The 16,022-nt window shown below is 40.3% G+C and overlaps 1 protein-coding gene across 1 annotated transcript; it reads left to right on the top strand.

The window, feature by feature from the left end:
- The first annotated feature begins 345 nt into the window (after positions 1 to 345).
- Positions 346 to 1,659, top strand: LOC130881919 (vomeronasal type-1 receptor 94-like). The gene is made up of 2 exons (XM_057781774.1): positions 346 to 368; positions 711 to 1,659. The coding sequence occupies exon 2, from the start codon at positions 727 to 729 to the stop codon at positions 1,657 to 1,659; it is 933 nt and encodes a 310-aa protein (XP_057637757.1). The 5' UTR covers positions 346 to 368; positions 711 to 726.
- The last annotated feature ends 14,363 nt before the right edge of the window (positions 1,660 to 16,022 follow it).

Below are 16,022 nucleotides of genomic sequence, written 5' to 3'. Positions count from 1 at the left end.
AAACACTGACAGAGACGATCATGTGCTGGAACATTGCCATGTTTTGTGTGTATAAAGCATGTTCTTATACACCTAGTGTTTCCCTTACACAGGAACATAACTTTCCATGTGTTCCAGAGGAGGTGATTGGAACCCAGCCTTAGCGGGCTAAAGGCCACACTCAAGAAACTGCTGATTGTGTGTGGGGTGTGAAATGTTTGGATTCATAGTTCACAATTCCCAACATTTACCACCAAAATATATTAAGAAATTTGAGTTTACAATAAATAAACCAAGTAAAGACAGCCTTGAATAGAACACGGGCATGCCTGATCCCTGGACCCTTTGTCATTGCAAAGGGCTGACTTCCTCTTTTACACAATCATCCCCATTCAAACTCGCCCTAAATAGCAAAGCTCTGTTTATTTATAATGGACCTGGCAATCAAGACGCTGTGGATGAAAACCAAGATCCTGTTCCTGCTCCAGTAAAACCCAATCATGGGAAATGCGAAAAGACAACATTTCTGGTGGATGCTGTTTTTAATGCGGAAGGAGCTCACACACTGATGCGGCCACCATGGGGCACAGCATCCAGCCATGGCTCTGAAGCTTAGGACAAGTGATAGCGTGAGGACGGTCTGTGGAGTGTGAGGTGGAACGGGTGTCAGGAGGGGTTCATGTGGTTGTGCTCATGATAAATCATTGTTGTACTCTTCTCCTCAGCCACTGTTTGTGCCCACATAAGATGAATGAGAACAGCGGACTCCACACTAGTGCCAACTTAAGGAACACCCTTCTCTCTGAAATTGTCATTGGGATCTCAGCCAACAGCATCCTTCTTCTCTTCCACATCCTCAAGTTCTTTGGTGGGCACAGGCCCAAACCCACTGACCTGCCCATTGGTCTCTTGGCCCTAATCCACCTACTGATGCTACTGGTCATGGCAGTCACAGCTACAGACATTTTTATTTCTTGGCAGGGATGGGATGACATCACATGTAAATTCCTCGTCTACTTGTACAGAGTTTTTAGGGGTCTCTCCCTGTGTACCACCAGCCTGTTGAGTGTGCTCCAGGCTATCATCCTCAGTCCCAGAAGCTCCTGTTTGGCAAAGTTCAAGCAGAAATCTCCCTATCACATCTCATGTGCCCTTCTTCTCCTGAGTATTTTTTATATGTTCATTAGTAGTCACCTCTTAGTGTCCATTATCGCCACACCCAATTTGACCTTGAATAACTTTATGTATGTTACTCGGTCCTGCTCTATTCTACCCATGAGTTATCTCATGCGAAGTACGTTTTCCACACTGCTGGCCCTCAGAGAATCCTTTCTTATTAGTCTCATGGCCCTCTCCAGTGGGTACATGCTGACTCTCCTGTGCAGGCACAAGAAGCTGTCCGGGCATCTTCGCAGCACCAGCCTCTCTCCAACAGCATCTCCAGAGATACGGGCCACCCGGTCCATCCTGATGCTCCTGAGCTTCTTTGTGTTGATGTCCATCCTGGACAGCATCGTCTCCTGCTCAAGAACCATGTTCCTGGACGATTTGACATTTTACTACATTCAACTTTTTGTGGTACATATCTATGCCACAGTGAGTCCTTTTGTGTTTATGAGCACTGAAAAACATATAGGTAACCTGTTGAGGTCCATGTTTAAGGGGATAATAAATGTTTGAAAAGTCAGTGTGCTGGCATTAGAGCTGTCAATCATAGCATAGTGTATATGTGCATTGGTGTACATGAAACTATGAAGTTATGTTTTTTCCTCTTACAATTATTTACTTTTACCCATGTGGTGACAAACATGTAGCAAAAAATTAAACCACATTTCCCTAGAGATGTGGTAAGATCACATACATATATCAATACATATAAGATATATGAAATATAACTCATTGTTTTATATATATGTATATATCAATTTAGATATACATAACAATGAGTCTTTAAGCGAGTACTGTGAGGTTGTTCTTACATACCATAGCCTGGGAAAACCTGTCCTACTTTTAACTATGTGACCACTGCTGTGAGAAAGTGCTCTTATACACTGTAAAGATGTGTTATTCATATTGGTTTAATAAAAAACTGATTGGCCAGTAGCCAGGCAGGAAGGATAGATGAAATAACCAGACTAGGAGAATTCTGGGGAGAGGAAAGGCAGAGACACAGTAACCAGCCAGATGCAGAGAAAGCATGATGAGATTGCCTCTCTGAGAATAGGTACCAAGCCACATGTTTAAACATAGACAAGAATTGTAGTGAACTTAAGTTATAAGAGCTAGTTAATAATAAGCTTAAGCCAATAGGCCAAACCGTTTTTATAATTAATATAAGCCTCTGTGTGTTTCTTTGTGACTGAATGGCTGCAGGACTGGCTGGAACAGAAACTTCTATATACAAAAGGTGTTCAAATGTTTGGCAAGAATTTTCACATAAATCCTGAGAAAGCTTTAAAAAGGGGATTCTAGACAGACAGGAACAGAGTCAAGCACAACTTCTTGGTAACCCTCTTTACTCCAGTGGGCTCTGTTTGCCAGTGGCAAGCATAGGCATGGCTCCTGACTCAGCATTAGTGGCAAAAATCTCACAGCTCTGTTAAGAGGCCCTGCTACCAAATACTTAAATGGTGTTTATGGGCAGCTGGTGGCAGGCTTCTTGGTGGTGGCTTGGACCTTGAAACTCCGCAGAGCTGTGGTAATAAACTGTCTCCTGCCTGTACTTCCACCATGAAGTTAGACTCCCAAAAAGTTAAGGAATGGGGTGGAGGCAAGCACCAAAGCCACAGCTTCAAACCCAGCCACATCTCTTAGCAGATTAAAGGGGAAAAGAATTTGTATGCATGGGAAAGAAAAGAAAATGATAGAGAAAGTTTTTTTTTTTTATTAAAAATTTCCACCTACTCCCCGCCTCCCCTTTCTCTCCACCTCCCCCAACTCCCCATCTCCCACTGCTCTCCCCCTCCCTCTCCAGTCCTAAGAGCAGTCAGGGTTCCCTGCCCTGTGGGAAGTCCAAGGTCCTCCTCCCTCCATCCAGGTCTAGGAAGGTGAGCATCCAAACCGGCTAGGCTCCCACAAAGCCAGAACATGCAGTAGGATCAAAACCCAGTGCCATTGTCCTTGGCTTCTCAGTCAGCCCTCATTGTCCTCCATGATCAGAGAGTCTGATTTTATCCCATGCTTTTTCAGTCCCAGTCCAGCTGGCCTTGGTAAGCTCCTGTTAGATCAGCCCCACAATCTCAGTGGGTGGGTGCACCCCTCGCGGTCCTGACTTCCTTGCTCATGTTCTCCCTCCTTCTGCTCCTCATTTGGACCTTGGGAGCTCAGTCCAGTGCTCCAATGTGGGTCTTTTTCTCTATCTCCATCCATCACCAGATGAAGGTTCTACGGTGATATGCAAGATATTCATCAGTGTGGCTATAGGACAAGGCCAGTTCAGGCACCCTCTCCTCAGCTGCCAGTGGAACTAGTTGGGGAAATCCCCTGGGACACCTGGAGACCCCTCTAGAGCCAAGACTCTAGGCAACAGTAAAATGGCTCCCTTAATTAAGATATATATATCCCTGCTCCCATATCCACCCTTCCTGTATCCCAACCATCCCATTCCCCCAAGCTATCCCATCCTCCCCTTCTCACTTTTCTCTCCCCATCTCCCCTTTCCCCCATCCTACCCCACGCCCCAGTTCTCAATTTTTGCCCAGCAATCTTGTCTACTTCCAATATCCAGGAGGATAACTATATGTTTATCTTTGGGTTCACCTTCTTATTTAGCTTCTCTAAGATCACAAATTATAAGCTCAATGTCCTTTATTTGTGGCTAGAAATCAATTATGAGTGAGTACATCCCACGTTCATCTTTTTGGGTCTGGGTTACCTCACTCAGGATAGTGTTTTCTATTTTCATCCATTTGCATGCAAAATTCAGGAAGTCATTGTTTTTTACCGCTGAGTAGTACTCTAATATGTATATATTCCATACTTTCTTCATCCATTCTTTTTTTTGTTTATTTATTTTTATTTTTTTTATTGAAAAAAAATTTTCCCACTTCCTCCTCGCCTCCCATTTCCCTCCCCCTCCTCCTGCTCCTCCCCCACTCCCCCCACTCCTCTTCTCCTCCCTCTCCAGTCCCAAGAGCAGTCAGGGTTCCCTGCCCTGTGGAAAGTCCAAGGTCCACCCCCCTCCATCCAGGTCTAGAAAGGTGACCATCCAAACTGTCTAGGCTCCCACAAAGCCAGAACATGAAGTAGGATCAAAACCCTGTGCCATTCTCCTTGGCCTCTCATCAGCTCTCATTGTACGCCATGTTCAGAGAGTCCGGTTTTATCCCATGCTTTTTCAGTCACAGTCCAGCTGGCCTTGGTGAGCTCCCAATAGATCGGCCCCCCTGTCTCAGTGGGTGGGTGCACCCCTCATGGTCCTGACTTCGTTGTTCATGTTCTCCCTCCTTCTGCTCCTCATTAGAACCTTGGGAGCTCAGTCCAGTGCTCCAGTGTGGGTCTCTGTCTATATCTCCATCCATCGCTAGATGAAGGTTCTATGGTGATATGCAAGAGATTCATCAGTATGGTTATAGGATAGGTTCATTTCAGGTTCCCTATCCTCAGGTGCCCCAAGGAACTAACTGGAGACATTGCCCTGGGCATCTGGTAGCCATTCCAAGTTCAAGTCTCTTGCCAACCCTTAGATGGCTCCCTTACCTAAGATATGAGTTTCCCTGCTCCCCCATCCAACCTTCCTTTATCCCCAATCACCCCGATTTCCCCAGTTCCCCTCATCCTCTCCTTCACATTTTTCTCTCCCCATCTCCCCTCACCCCCATCCCACCTTACCCCCAAGAGTCCAATTTTTTGCCCGGCAATCTTGTCTATTTCCCATAGCTGGGAGGATAACTATATGTTTTTCCTTGGGTTTACCCTCTTGTTTAGCTTCTTTAGGATCACAAATTATAGACTCAGTGGCCACTATCCATGGCTAGAAACCAATTATGAGTGAGTACATCCCATGATCTTCTTTCTGGGTCTGGGTTACCTCACTTAGGATAGTATTTTCTATTTCCATCCATTTGCATGCAAAAATCGAGAAGTCATTTTTTTTTTTTTTTACCGCAGAGTAGTACTCTAATGTGTATATATTCCACACTTTTTTCATCCATTCTTCCATTGAAGGACATCTAGGTTGTTTCCAGGTTGTGTCTATTACAAATAATGCTGCTATGAACATAGTTGAACAAATGCTTTTGTCATATGATAGGGCATCTCTTGGGTATATTCCCAAGAGTGGTATTGATGGGTCCAGGGGTAGGTTGATTCCAATTTTTCTGGGAAACCACCACACTGATTTCCAAAGTGGTTGCACAAGTTTGCAGTCCCACCAGCAATGGATGAGGGTACCCCTTTCTCCACAACCTCTCCAGCAAAGGCTATCCTTGGTGTTTTTGATTTTAGCCATTCTGACAGGTGTAAGATGATATCTCAAAGTTGTTTTGATTTGCATTTCTCTGATCGCTAAGGAGGTTGAGCATGACCTTAAGTGTCTTTTGGCCATTTGAACTTCTTCTGTTGAGAATTCTCTGTTCAGTTCAGTGCTCCATTTTTTAATTGGGTTAATTAGCTTTTTAACGTCTAGTTTCTTTTTTATTTTTTTAAAATATTTATTTATTTATTATGTGTACAACATTCCTTCCATGTGTGCCCGCAAGCCAGAAGGAGGTGCCAGGTCTCATTATAGATGGCTGTGGACCTCTGGAAGAGCAGTCAGTGCTCTTAACCACTGAGCCATCTCTCCAGCCTCTAATGTCTAGTTTCTTGAGTTCTTTATATACTTTGGAGATCAGACCTTTGTCTGTTGCGGGGTTGGTGAAGATCTTCTCCCAATCAGTGGGTTGCCTTTTTGTCTTAGTGAGAGTGTCCTTTGCTTTACAGAAGCTTCTCAGTTTATTCAATGTTGCCCTTAATGTCTGTGCTGCTGGGATTATATGTAGGAAGTGTTCTCCTGTGCCCATGTGTTGTAGAGTACTTCCCACTTTCTCTTCTCTAAGGTTCAGTTTGTTCAGACTGATATTGAGGTCTTTAATCCATTTGGACTTGAGTTTTGTGCATGGTGATAGATATGGATCTATTTTCATTCTTCTACAGGTTGACATCCAGTTATGCCTGCACCATGGTCTCTTTCTTCCATTGTATACTTTTAGTTCCTTTATCGAAAATCGGGTGTTCATAGGTTTGTGGGTTAAAAACCAGGTCTTCTATTCGATTCCATTGGTCGACTTCTATGTTTTTATGCCAGTATCAAGCTGTTTTCAACACTGTGGCTCTGTAATAGCGTTTGAAGTCAGGGATGGTAATGCCTTTAGACTTTCCTTTATTGTATAAGATTGTTTTGACTATCTTGGGTTTTTGTCTTTCCATATGAAGTTGACTATTGTCCTCTCAAGGTCTGTGAAGAATTTTATTGGGATTTTGATGGGGATTGCATTGAATCTATAGATTGCTTTTGGTAGAATTGCCATTTTTACTATGTTGATCCTACCACTCCAAGAGCAAGGGAGATCCTTCCATTTTCTGGTATCCTCTTCAATTTCTTTCTTCAAAGACTTAAAGTTCTTGTCAAATAGTTCTTTCACTTCCTTGGATAGTGTTACCCCAAGATATTTTATGCTATTTGTGGCTATCGTGAAAGGTGATGCTTCTCTGATTTCCCTCTCTGCTTTCTTATCCTTTGTGTATAGGAGGGCAACTGATTTTTTGGAGTTGATCTTGTATCCTGCCACATTACCAAAGGTGTTTATCAGCTGGAGGAGTTTTTTGGTAGATTTTTGGGGGTCACTTATATATACTATCATATCATCTGCAAATAACGAAAACTTAACTTCTTCCTTTTCAATTCAAATCCCCTTGATTCCCTTATGTTGTCTTATTGCTATTGCTAGACCTTCAAGCACTATATGGAAGCGGTATAGAGAGAGTGGACAGCCTTGTCGTGTTCCTGATTTTAGTGGGATGGCTTTGAGTTTCTCTCTGTTTAATTTGATGTTAGCTGTCGGCTTGCTGTAAATAGCTTTTATTATATTTAGGTATGACCCTTGTATCCCTAATCTCTAAGACCTTTATCATAAAGGGGTTTTGATTTTTGTCAAATGCTTTTTTCAGCATCTAATGAAATGATCATATGGTTTTTTTTCTTTCAGTTTATTTATATGATGGATTACATTGATAGATTTGCATATGTTGAAACTTGTTTTAAAAAAAAAGAAATAGAGTAGTTGGGCATGATGGAACACACTTTTAATCCCAGTACTTGGGAGACAGAGACAGGTGGATCTCTGTGAAGTTGAGGTCAGCCTGGTTTATATAGTGAGGTCCAGGGCAACCAGAGGTACACAGAGAAACCTTGTGTCAAAAAATTAACATTAAAATTAAAAAATAGAGTAAAAAAGACCACCATGTAAAATGGTAAATACACAGAGAATATGGATACTGTATGTTATTGTGTAATCTTTGAATTGTTTGACTGCTGAGGAATAAGCAACAGCTACTAAAAGATATGTGGTTATAAATGCTACTGAATTAATCCAACCTATATATTTTAAATGTCTTGACTTCAAAATTTATGTCAAAAGATATGTTAATTTGGACAAGAGGTTTTGCTTTTGTTTCCACAGGAAATGAGAGGATGTGGATTCATTCTTGCTAAAGAAAAATGAGGTTTGGTCAAGGAAGATGTCCTAAAAAATTCTCTAGCAGGAACAGATGACCCAGATGATCCAACATTTCAGAGCACCTCTGCTTCAGTTACCTCTGAGTTCTACATTCAGAACAGCTTTAAGACTGCTGCCTGAGATGATCCAGCCTCACATAATACTCCAGTCAAGACTTAACCATCATCCTAAATTTTCTTTGGATCCGCATAAGATTACTTGCATCCCCAATCAGAAGGAAATAGCATAGAAAACTACTCCCACATTGCCCCAAAATGAATTATGGAAGTTTGTCTTTGTTTAGAGTGTTGGATACAAGTTGTTTTAAATAATGGTCAGGCTCCCACAAAGCCAGTACGTGCAGTAGGATCAAAAACCCATTGCCATTGTTCTTGAGTTCTCAGAAGTCCTCATTGTCCATTATGTTCAGCAAGTCCGGTTTTATCCCATGCTTTTTCAGACCCAGGCCAGCTGGCCTTGGTGAGTTCCTGATAGAACATCCCCATTGTCTCAGTGTGTGGGTGCACCCCTCGCGGTCCTGAGTTCCTTGCTCGTGCTCTGTCTCCTGCTCCTGATTTGGACCTTGAGATTTCAGTCCGGTGCTCCAATGTGGGTTTATGTCTCTGTCTCCTTTCATCACCTAAATGTTTTTCTTTGGGTTCACCTTCTTAATTAGCTTCTCTAGGACCACGCATAATAGGCTCAACGTCCCCTATTCATGGCTAGAAACCAAATATGAGTGAGTACATCCCATGTTCCTCTTTTTGGGTCTGGCTCACCTCACTCAGGATAGGCAGTTTGGATGCTCACCTTACTAGACCTGGATGGAGGTGGGTGGTCCTTGGACTTCCCACAGAGCAGGGAACCCGGATTACTCTTAGGGATGATGAGGGAGGGGGACTTGATGGGGGAGGGGGAGGGAAATGGGAGGTGGTGGCGGGGAGAAGGCAGAAATCTTTAATAAATAAATAAACAATAAAACAAACAAACCTAATGAACATAACAGATATTTACCAAACATTTCACTCAAATACAATAAAAGAAAAGTATACCTTTATCTCAACACCTCATGTTACTTTCTACTGGATTAACCACATAATTGGACACAAAACAAGTGTCACAAGAAAATATCAATATGACCCTGCATCCTTTCTGATCTCCATGAATTAAAGATGGATATTAACATTAGAAAACCTCAAATAAATAAATAAATAAATAAAGAAAGAAAGAAAGAAAGGTCAGAAAAAAACCTAAACAAAGGAGTTTAGATGCAGGGTTTACTTTTTTTGTATTTGTCTGATTTATTCCATTAAACATAATTTATAATTCCATTATCCTCCTGCAAATATAATTATTTAGTTTTTATTTATAGATGTACAAAATTCCATTTTATATCACATTTTTTTTATTCACTCATCTGTTTATGAACATCTGGGCTATTTCCTAGCCTCCTCTTTCTACCTCATGCAGCACTTTGAGAAGGATTAGTTTTGGCTCTTCTTTACAGGTTTGATTAAAGTTGTTAGTGAATCCATTTTGTTTGGACCTTCCTTAGTTCAGAAGATTTTTGATATTGCTTCAGTCACATTGATCGTGATATATCTCTATAAATATTTTTACCTTTCCTTTTTTCTAAGTCATATGTGTCCAGGAATTTGTCTACTTCTTTTACTTTTTCAGATTTCTGAAATGTGCCTTTTAAAATATTCATTAATAATTCTTTACATGCATTTTAATCTGTAGTAGTCTCCCCCTTTTGTGTCTAATTTTATTAATTCAGGTTTATCTCTCTTTCTTTTGTTTAGTTTGGTAAGGCATTTTTCTTTTATTCTTTGTTATTACTTTTATTGAACTATATATTTTTCTTTGCTTCCTTCTCTTTTACACACCTATAAACACCCGATTTTGACAAAGAAGCAAAAAAAATATAAAATGGAAAAGAGAAAACATATTCAACAAGTGGTGCTGGCATAATTGGATATAAACCTGTAGACGAATGAAAATAGATGTATATTTGTCACCATACACAAAACTCAAGTACAAATGAATCAAATACCTCAACATAAAACTGTTAAGTCGGGAGTGTAACACCAGCCCCTGGCATCCATCCAAATCCCCTGGCCTGGGAGTTGCATTGGTTTGGACTCCAAATCCCAGCATGCCAGGTTCTGACCCCTCCCCAGGGGAGGGTCAGGGCAACTCCCACTGGGTATTTAAGTGTGCTCCCAGAGGAGTAACTTATGGTTCCAGATTTGCATGTGCTCCCCGCTTTCCTGTCTCCCTGCCATGTACTCGGCCACCAGAAAGTACCACATTTAATTTAAAAAATGGACATTTTAATTTGGTTTAATTGGACCTAACTGGATTTCTTTGCCCCAGCAGAGCTCCCCGTTTTAGGATTTTTTCCTAACAAAAAACCAGCCACACTGAATCTCATAGAAGAGAAAATAAGAAGTATGCTTGAATGCATTGGCACAGGAGATCACTCCCTAAATATAACCCCAGTAGCACAGACACTGAGAGAAACAATTAATAAATAGGACTTTCCAAAACGGAGAAACTTCTGTAAAGTGAAGGACAACAGTCAACATGACAAAATATCAGCCTGTATGGGAAAAGGTCTTCACCAACCCCACACTGAACAGAGGGCTGATCTCCAAAATATACAAAGAACTCAAGAAATTGCTCATCAAAAGAACAAATAATCCGATAAAAATGGGGTACAGAACTAAACAGAGAACTCTCTATAGATTAAAATGGCTGAAAGACATTTATGGACTCTTAAACACAGCCTGCTAGTACCCGGAGAGGACCAAGAGGTGAGTGACCAGCCACTTCGTAGGACACCCCACTCCTAGAATCTCCATAGCAGGAATAATCCCTGATGGCCTCCCACACCTGCCTCAGCTTCTCTAGCCAGCCGGCAGGAGAAGTTCCTGCAGGTAGGCTGCTCCAACACCCCATCCCATCCACTGGAGCCTGAAATCTAGAAGTCTCGCTTTGCTCCCAAGTCCTCCTATCCCCCCTGCAACCTCAGTGGAACTCTGAAACACAGCCTGCTACTACAGAGAGGATCAAGAGGTAAGTGACCATACACCCTGCAGGACACGCCACTCTCTAAGCCCTCCATACTTGGGCAAACACCCAGGCCCCTCCCCACCTTCCTCATCTTCTCTAGCCAGTCAGCAGGCAAGGTTCCTGCAGGTAGGCTGCTCCAACACCCCTATCCCATCCACTGGGGCCTGAAAGTTACAAGTCCCATTCTACTCCCAAACCTACCAATGCCCCATGTAACTTTAGTGGAACTCTGAAAGACAAGCTTCAACTACAAACAGAGGACTAAGAGAGGAAATCTGAAGCACAAGCTGTAACTGCACAGAGTGGACCAGGAGACACCCTAGTGGCTCCCTGAAATACAGACAGTGACAGTACAGAGCAGAACTAGAACAGTTCCCAAAGACACAGACAGCCACTGCAAGGATTAGACCAAGACGCAAAGATACGGCCAGCACCAATTAAAGGGAAAAAATGGGTAGACGTCAATGCAAGAATTCATCCAAAAACCTAAAAAGCAACATGGTAACATGTGAACCCAGTTGACTTGATCATCCTGACCCAGAAGAAGCAAAAGAAAATTATTTTAAATGTAACTTTAAGAGGATGTTGAAGACTTTAAAGAGGAAAAGAAAAATTCCCTTACAGAAATGGAGGAAAAGACAAAAAAATTCAAAGAACTCAATAAATCTCTCCAAAAAAAATCAAGAAAACCAAGAAAAACAATTAAACAGTTGAAGCAAACAGTTCAAGAGTTGAAGACTGAAATAGAAGCAATAAAGAAAACACAAATTGAGATGATTCTGGATAGGGAAAACCTGGATAAATGAATGGGAACTACAGAGGCAATCATAACTAACAGAATATAAGAGATAGAGGGGAAAATCACAGGTGCTGAAGATTCTATAGAAGAAATAAAATCACTGGTCGAAGAAAACAATAAATTCAGCAAATTCTTAATATAGAACACCCAAGAAATCTGGGACACCATGAAAAGACCAAACCTAAGAATAATAGGGATAGAAGAAGTAGAAGAAGCTCAAAGCCACAGAAAAATATATTCAACAAAATCATAGAAGAAAACTTCCCAACCTAAAGAAGGATATCCCTATGAAGGTACAAGAATCTCACAGAACACCAAATAAATTGAACAAAAAACTGTCCTCTTGCCATATAATAATCAAAACACAAAACATACAAAATAAAGAAGGAATATTAAGAGCTGCAAAGGAAAAAAGATGTCAAGTAGCATATAAAGGTAAAATAATCAGAATTACACCTGACTTCTCAATGGAAACCTTGAAAGCCAGAAGGTCCTGAACAGATACTAAGAGACCATGGATGCAAGCCCAGACTACTATACCCATCAAAACTTTCAATCACCATCAATGGAGAAAACAAGATTTTCCATGACAAAACCAGACTTAAACAATGCCTATGCAAAATTCAGCCCTACAGAACATCCTAGAAGGAAAGCTCTAACCCAACTAAGCTAACTGCACCCATAAAAACATGGACAACAGATAACCTCATACCAGCAAACCCCAAAGAAGGGAAAAACACAAACACTTACCACTGATAAATAACAGAAATTAACAATAATTGGTCATTAATATCTGTTAATATCAATGGACTCAATTCACTTATAAAAAGACACAGGCTAATGGGAATGAATATGAAAGAAGGATCCATCCTTCTGCTAAATACAAATAACACACCTCAACCTCAAAGACAGACATTGCTTTAGAGTAAAGGGTTGGGAAAAGATTTTCCAATCAAATTGATCTAAAACACAAGCAGGTGTAGCTATCCTAATATCTAACAAAATAGATCTCAAACAAAAATTAATCAGAAGAGATGAGGAAGGACACTTTATACTCATAAAAGGAACAATCCATCAAGATGAAGTCTCAATCCTGAACATCTATGCCCCAAATACAAGAGCACCCACATATGTAAAAAGCATATTACTAAAGCTTAATCGGACTCAAATCCCCATACACTAATAGTAGGAGACTTCAACACCACACTGTCCATAATGGATATGTCAACCACACAGAATATTAACAGAAAAAGAAGATAACTTATAGATATGTCATAACTCAAAGAGATTTAACAGACATCTATAGAACATTCCACACAAACACAAAAGAATATATGTTCTTCTCAGCACTTCATGGAATCTTCTCTAAAATTCACCACATACTCAGTAACAAAGCAAGCCTCAAGAGATACAAGAAAGTTAGAATAACCCCTTGTATCTTATTGTATCACCATGGTTTAAAGTTAGAATTTCACAACAACAATAATTTCAGAAAGCCTACAAACTCATGGAAATTGAACAGTGCTCTATTGAACCACCCCTGAGTCAAGAAAGAAATAAAGAAATCAAAAGACTTCCTAGAATTCAACAAAAATGAATACACAACATACCCAGTCCTGTGGGAGACTATGAAAACAGTGCTAAGAAGGAAGTTTATTGCACTAAGTGCCTACATAAAGAAAGCGTAGAAAACTCACACTAGTGACTTAACAGCATACCTGAAAGATCTAGAACAAAAAGAAGCAGACTCACCCAGGAGGAGTAGATAACAGGAAATAATTAAATTGAGGGTCAAAATCAATAAAATAGAAACAAAGAAAACAATACAAACAATCAATGAGACAAAGAGCTGGTTTGTTGAGAAAATCAACATGGTAGAAAAACCCTTACCCAAACTAATCCAAAATCAGAGAGAATATATCCAAATTAACAAAATCAGAAATGAAAGTGGGGACATAACAACAGACACTGAGGAAATCCAGAGAATCATTAGGTCATACTAAAAAGCCTGTACTCCACAAAACTGGAAAATGTGAATAAAATGGACAATTTTCTGGATAGGTACCACATACTAAAATTAAGTCAAGCCCAGGTGAACAATTAAAATAGACCTATAAACTGCAAGGAAACAGAAGCAGTCTTCAAAAGCCTCCCCCCAAAAAAGCCCAGGACCAGATGGTTTCAGTATAGAATTCTATCAGAACTTCCAAGAAGAGCTAATACCTATACTCCTCAAAGTGTTCCACAGAATAGAAACAGAAGGAACATTGCCAAACTCTTTTTTATTGATTTTTATTGAGCTTTACATGCATTTTTCTCTGCTCCCCTCCCTGCCTTTCCCCTTCCCCTTCAATCCTCCCCAAGGTCCCCATGCTCCCAATTTACTCAGGAGATCTTGTCTTTTTCTACCTCCCATGTTGATTAGATCCATGTAAGTCTCTCTTAGTGTCCTCATTGTTGTCTAAGTTCTCTGGGATTGTGGTTTGTAGGCTGGTTTTCTTTTATTTATGTTTTAAAAACACCTATGAGTGAGTACATGTGATAATTGTTTTTCTGTGTCTGGGTAACATCACTCAAAATAATGTTTTCTAGCTCCATCCATTTTCCTGCAAAATTTAAGATGTCATTATTTTTTTCTGCTGTGTAGTACTCCATTGTGTAAATGTACCACACTTTCTTTATCCATTCAGTCAAGGGGCATTTAGGTTGTTTCCAGATTCTGGCTATAACAAACAATGCTGCAATGAACATGGTTGAGCACATGTCCTGTGGCATGATTGAGCATCCTTTGGATATATACCCAAAAGTGGCATTACTGGGTCTTGAGGAAGGTTGTTTCCTAATTTCCTGAGAAGTCACCATGCTGACATCCGAAGGGGCTGTACCAGCTTGCATTCCCACCAGCAATGCAGAAGTGTTCCCTTTTCTCCACAACCTCCCCAGCATAAGTTGTCATCAGTGTTTTTGATCTTGGCCATTCTTATAGGTGTAAGATGGAATCTCAGAGTTGTTTTGATTTGCATTTCTCTGATGACTAAGGATGTTGAACATTTCCTTAAGTGTCTTTCAGTCATTTGAGATTCCTCTGTTGAGAGTTTCTGTTTAGGTCTGTACTCCATTTTTTTTATTGGATTATGTGTTCTTTTGATGACTAATTTCTTGAGTTCTTTGTATATTTTGGAGATCAGAACTCTGTCTGATGTGGGGTTAGTGAAGATCTTTTCCCATTCTGTAGACTGTCGTTTTTGTCTTGTTGACTGTGTCCTTTGCTTTACAGAAGCTTTTCCGTTTCCATTTATTAATTGTTTCTCTCAGTATCTGTGCTGCTGGGGTTATATTTAGGAAATGGTCTCCTGTGTGCCAATGCATTCAAGTGTACTTCCCACTTTCTCTTCTATGAGATTCAGTGTGGCTGGCTTTATGTTGATCCATTTGGACTTGAGTTTTGTGCATGGTGATAGATATGGGTCTATTTTCATTCTTCTACATGCTGATATCCAGTTATGTCAGCACCATTTGTTAAATATCCTTTCTTTTTCCATTTGATTTTTTTTGCTTCTTTGTCAAAAATCAGGTGTTTGAAGGAGTGTTGATCCTTCCAGGTCTTCTATTTGGTTCCATTGGTCTTCCTGTCTGATTTTATGCCAATACCAGGCTGTTTTCAATACTATAGCTCTGGTAGAGTTTGAAGTCAGGGATTGTGATGCCTCCAGAAGTTCTTTTATTGTACAGGATTGTTTTGGCAATCCTGGGTTTTTTGCTTTTCCATATGAAGTTGAGTACTGTTCTTTCTAGGTCTGTGAAGAATTTTTCTGGGATTTTGATGGGCATTGCATTGAATCTGTAGACTGCTTTTGGTAAGATTGCCATTTTTACTATGTTAAATCTGCCTACCCAAGCTTCTTAAATTTCTTTCTTCAAAGATTTAAAGTTCTTGTCATAAAAGGCTCCACTTGTTTGGTTAGAGTTACTCTGAGATATTTTATGCTATTTGTGGCTATTGTGAAGGGTGCTGATTCTTTGATTTCTTTCCCAGCCCTTTTATCATTTGTGTACAGGAGGGCTACTAATTTTTTAAGTTAATCTTGTATCCTGCTATGTTACTGAAAGTATTTATGAGATGTAGAAGTTCCTTGGTAGAATTGTTGAGATCGCTTATGGAAACTAACACATCATCAGCAAACAGTGAGAGTTTGACTTCTTCTTTTACGATTCATATCTCCTTAATGTCCTTTTGTTGTCTTATTGCTCTAGCTAGGACCTCAAGAATTATATTGAATAGATACGGAGAGAGTGGACAACCTTGTCTTGTTCCTGGTTTCAGTGGAATCGCTGGGAGTTTCTCTCCATTAGCTTGATGTTGGCTGTTGGCTTGCTGTATATTGCCTTTATTGTGTTTAGGTATGTTCCTTGTATCCATTCTCTCTCTAAGACCTTTATTATGAAGTGATGTTGTGTTTTGTCATAGC

The sequence above is a fragment of the Chionomys nivalis genome, chromosome 1 (assembly GCF_950005125.1).
Source record: "Chionomys nivalis chromosome 1, mChiNiv1.1, whole genome shotgun sequence".
Lineage (NCBI taxonomy): Eukaryota > Metazoa > Chordata > Mammalia > Rodentia > Cricetidae > Chionomys > Chionomys nivalis.
This window is presented reverse-complemented; position numbering and strand designations above follow the sequence as displayed.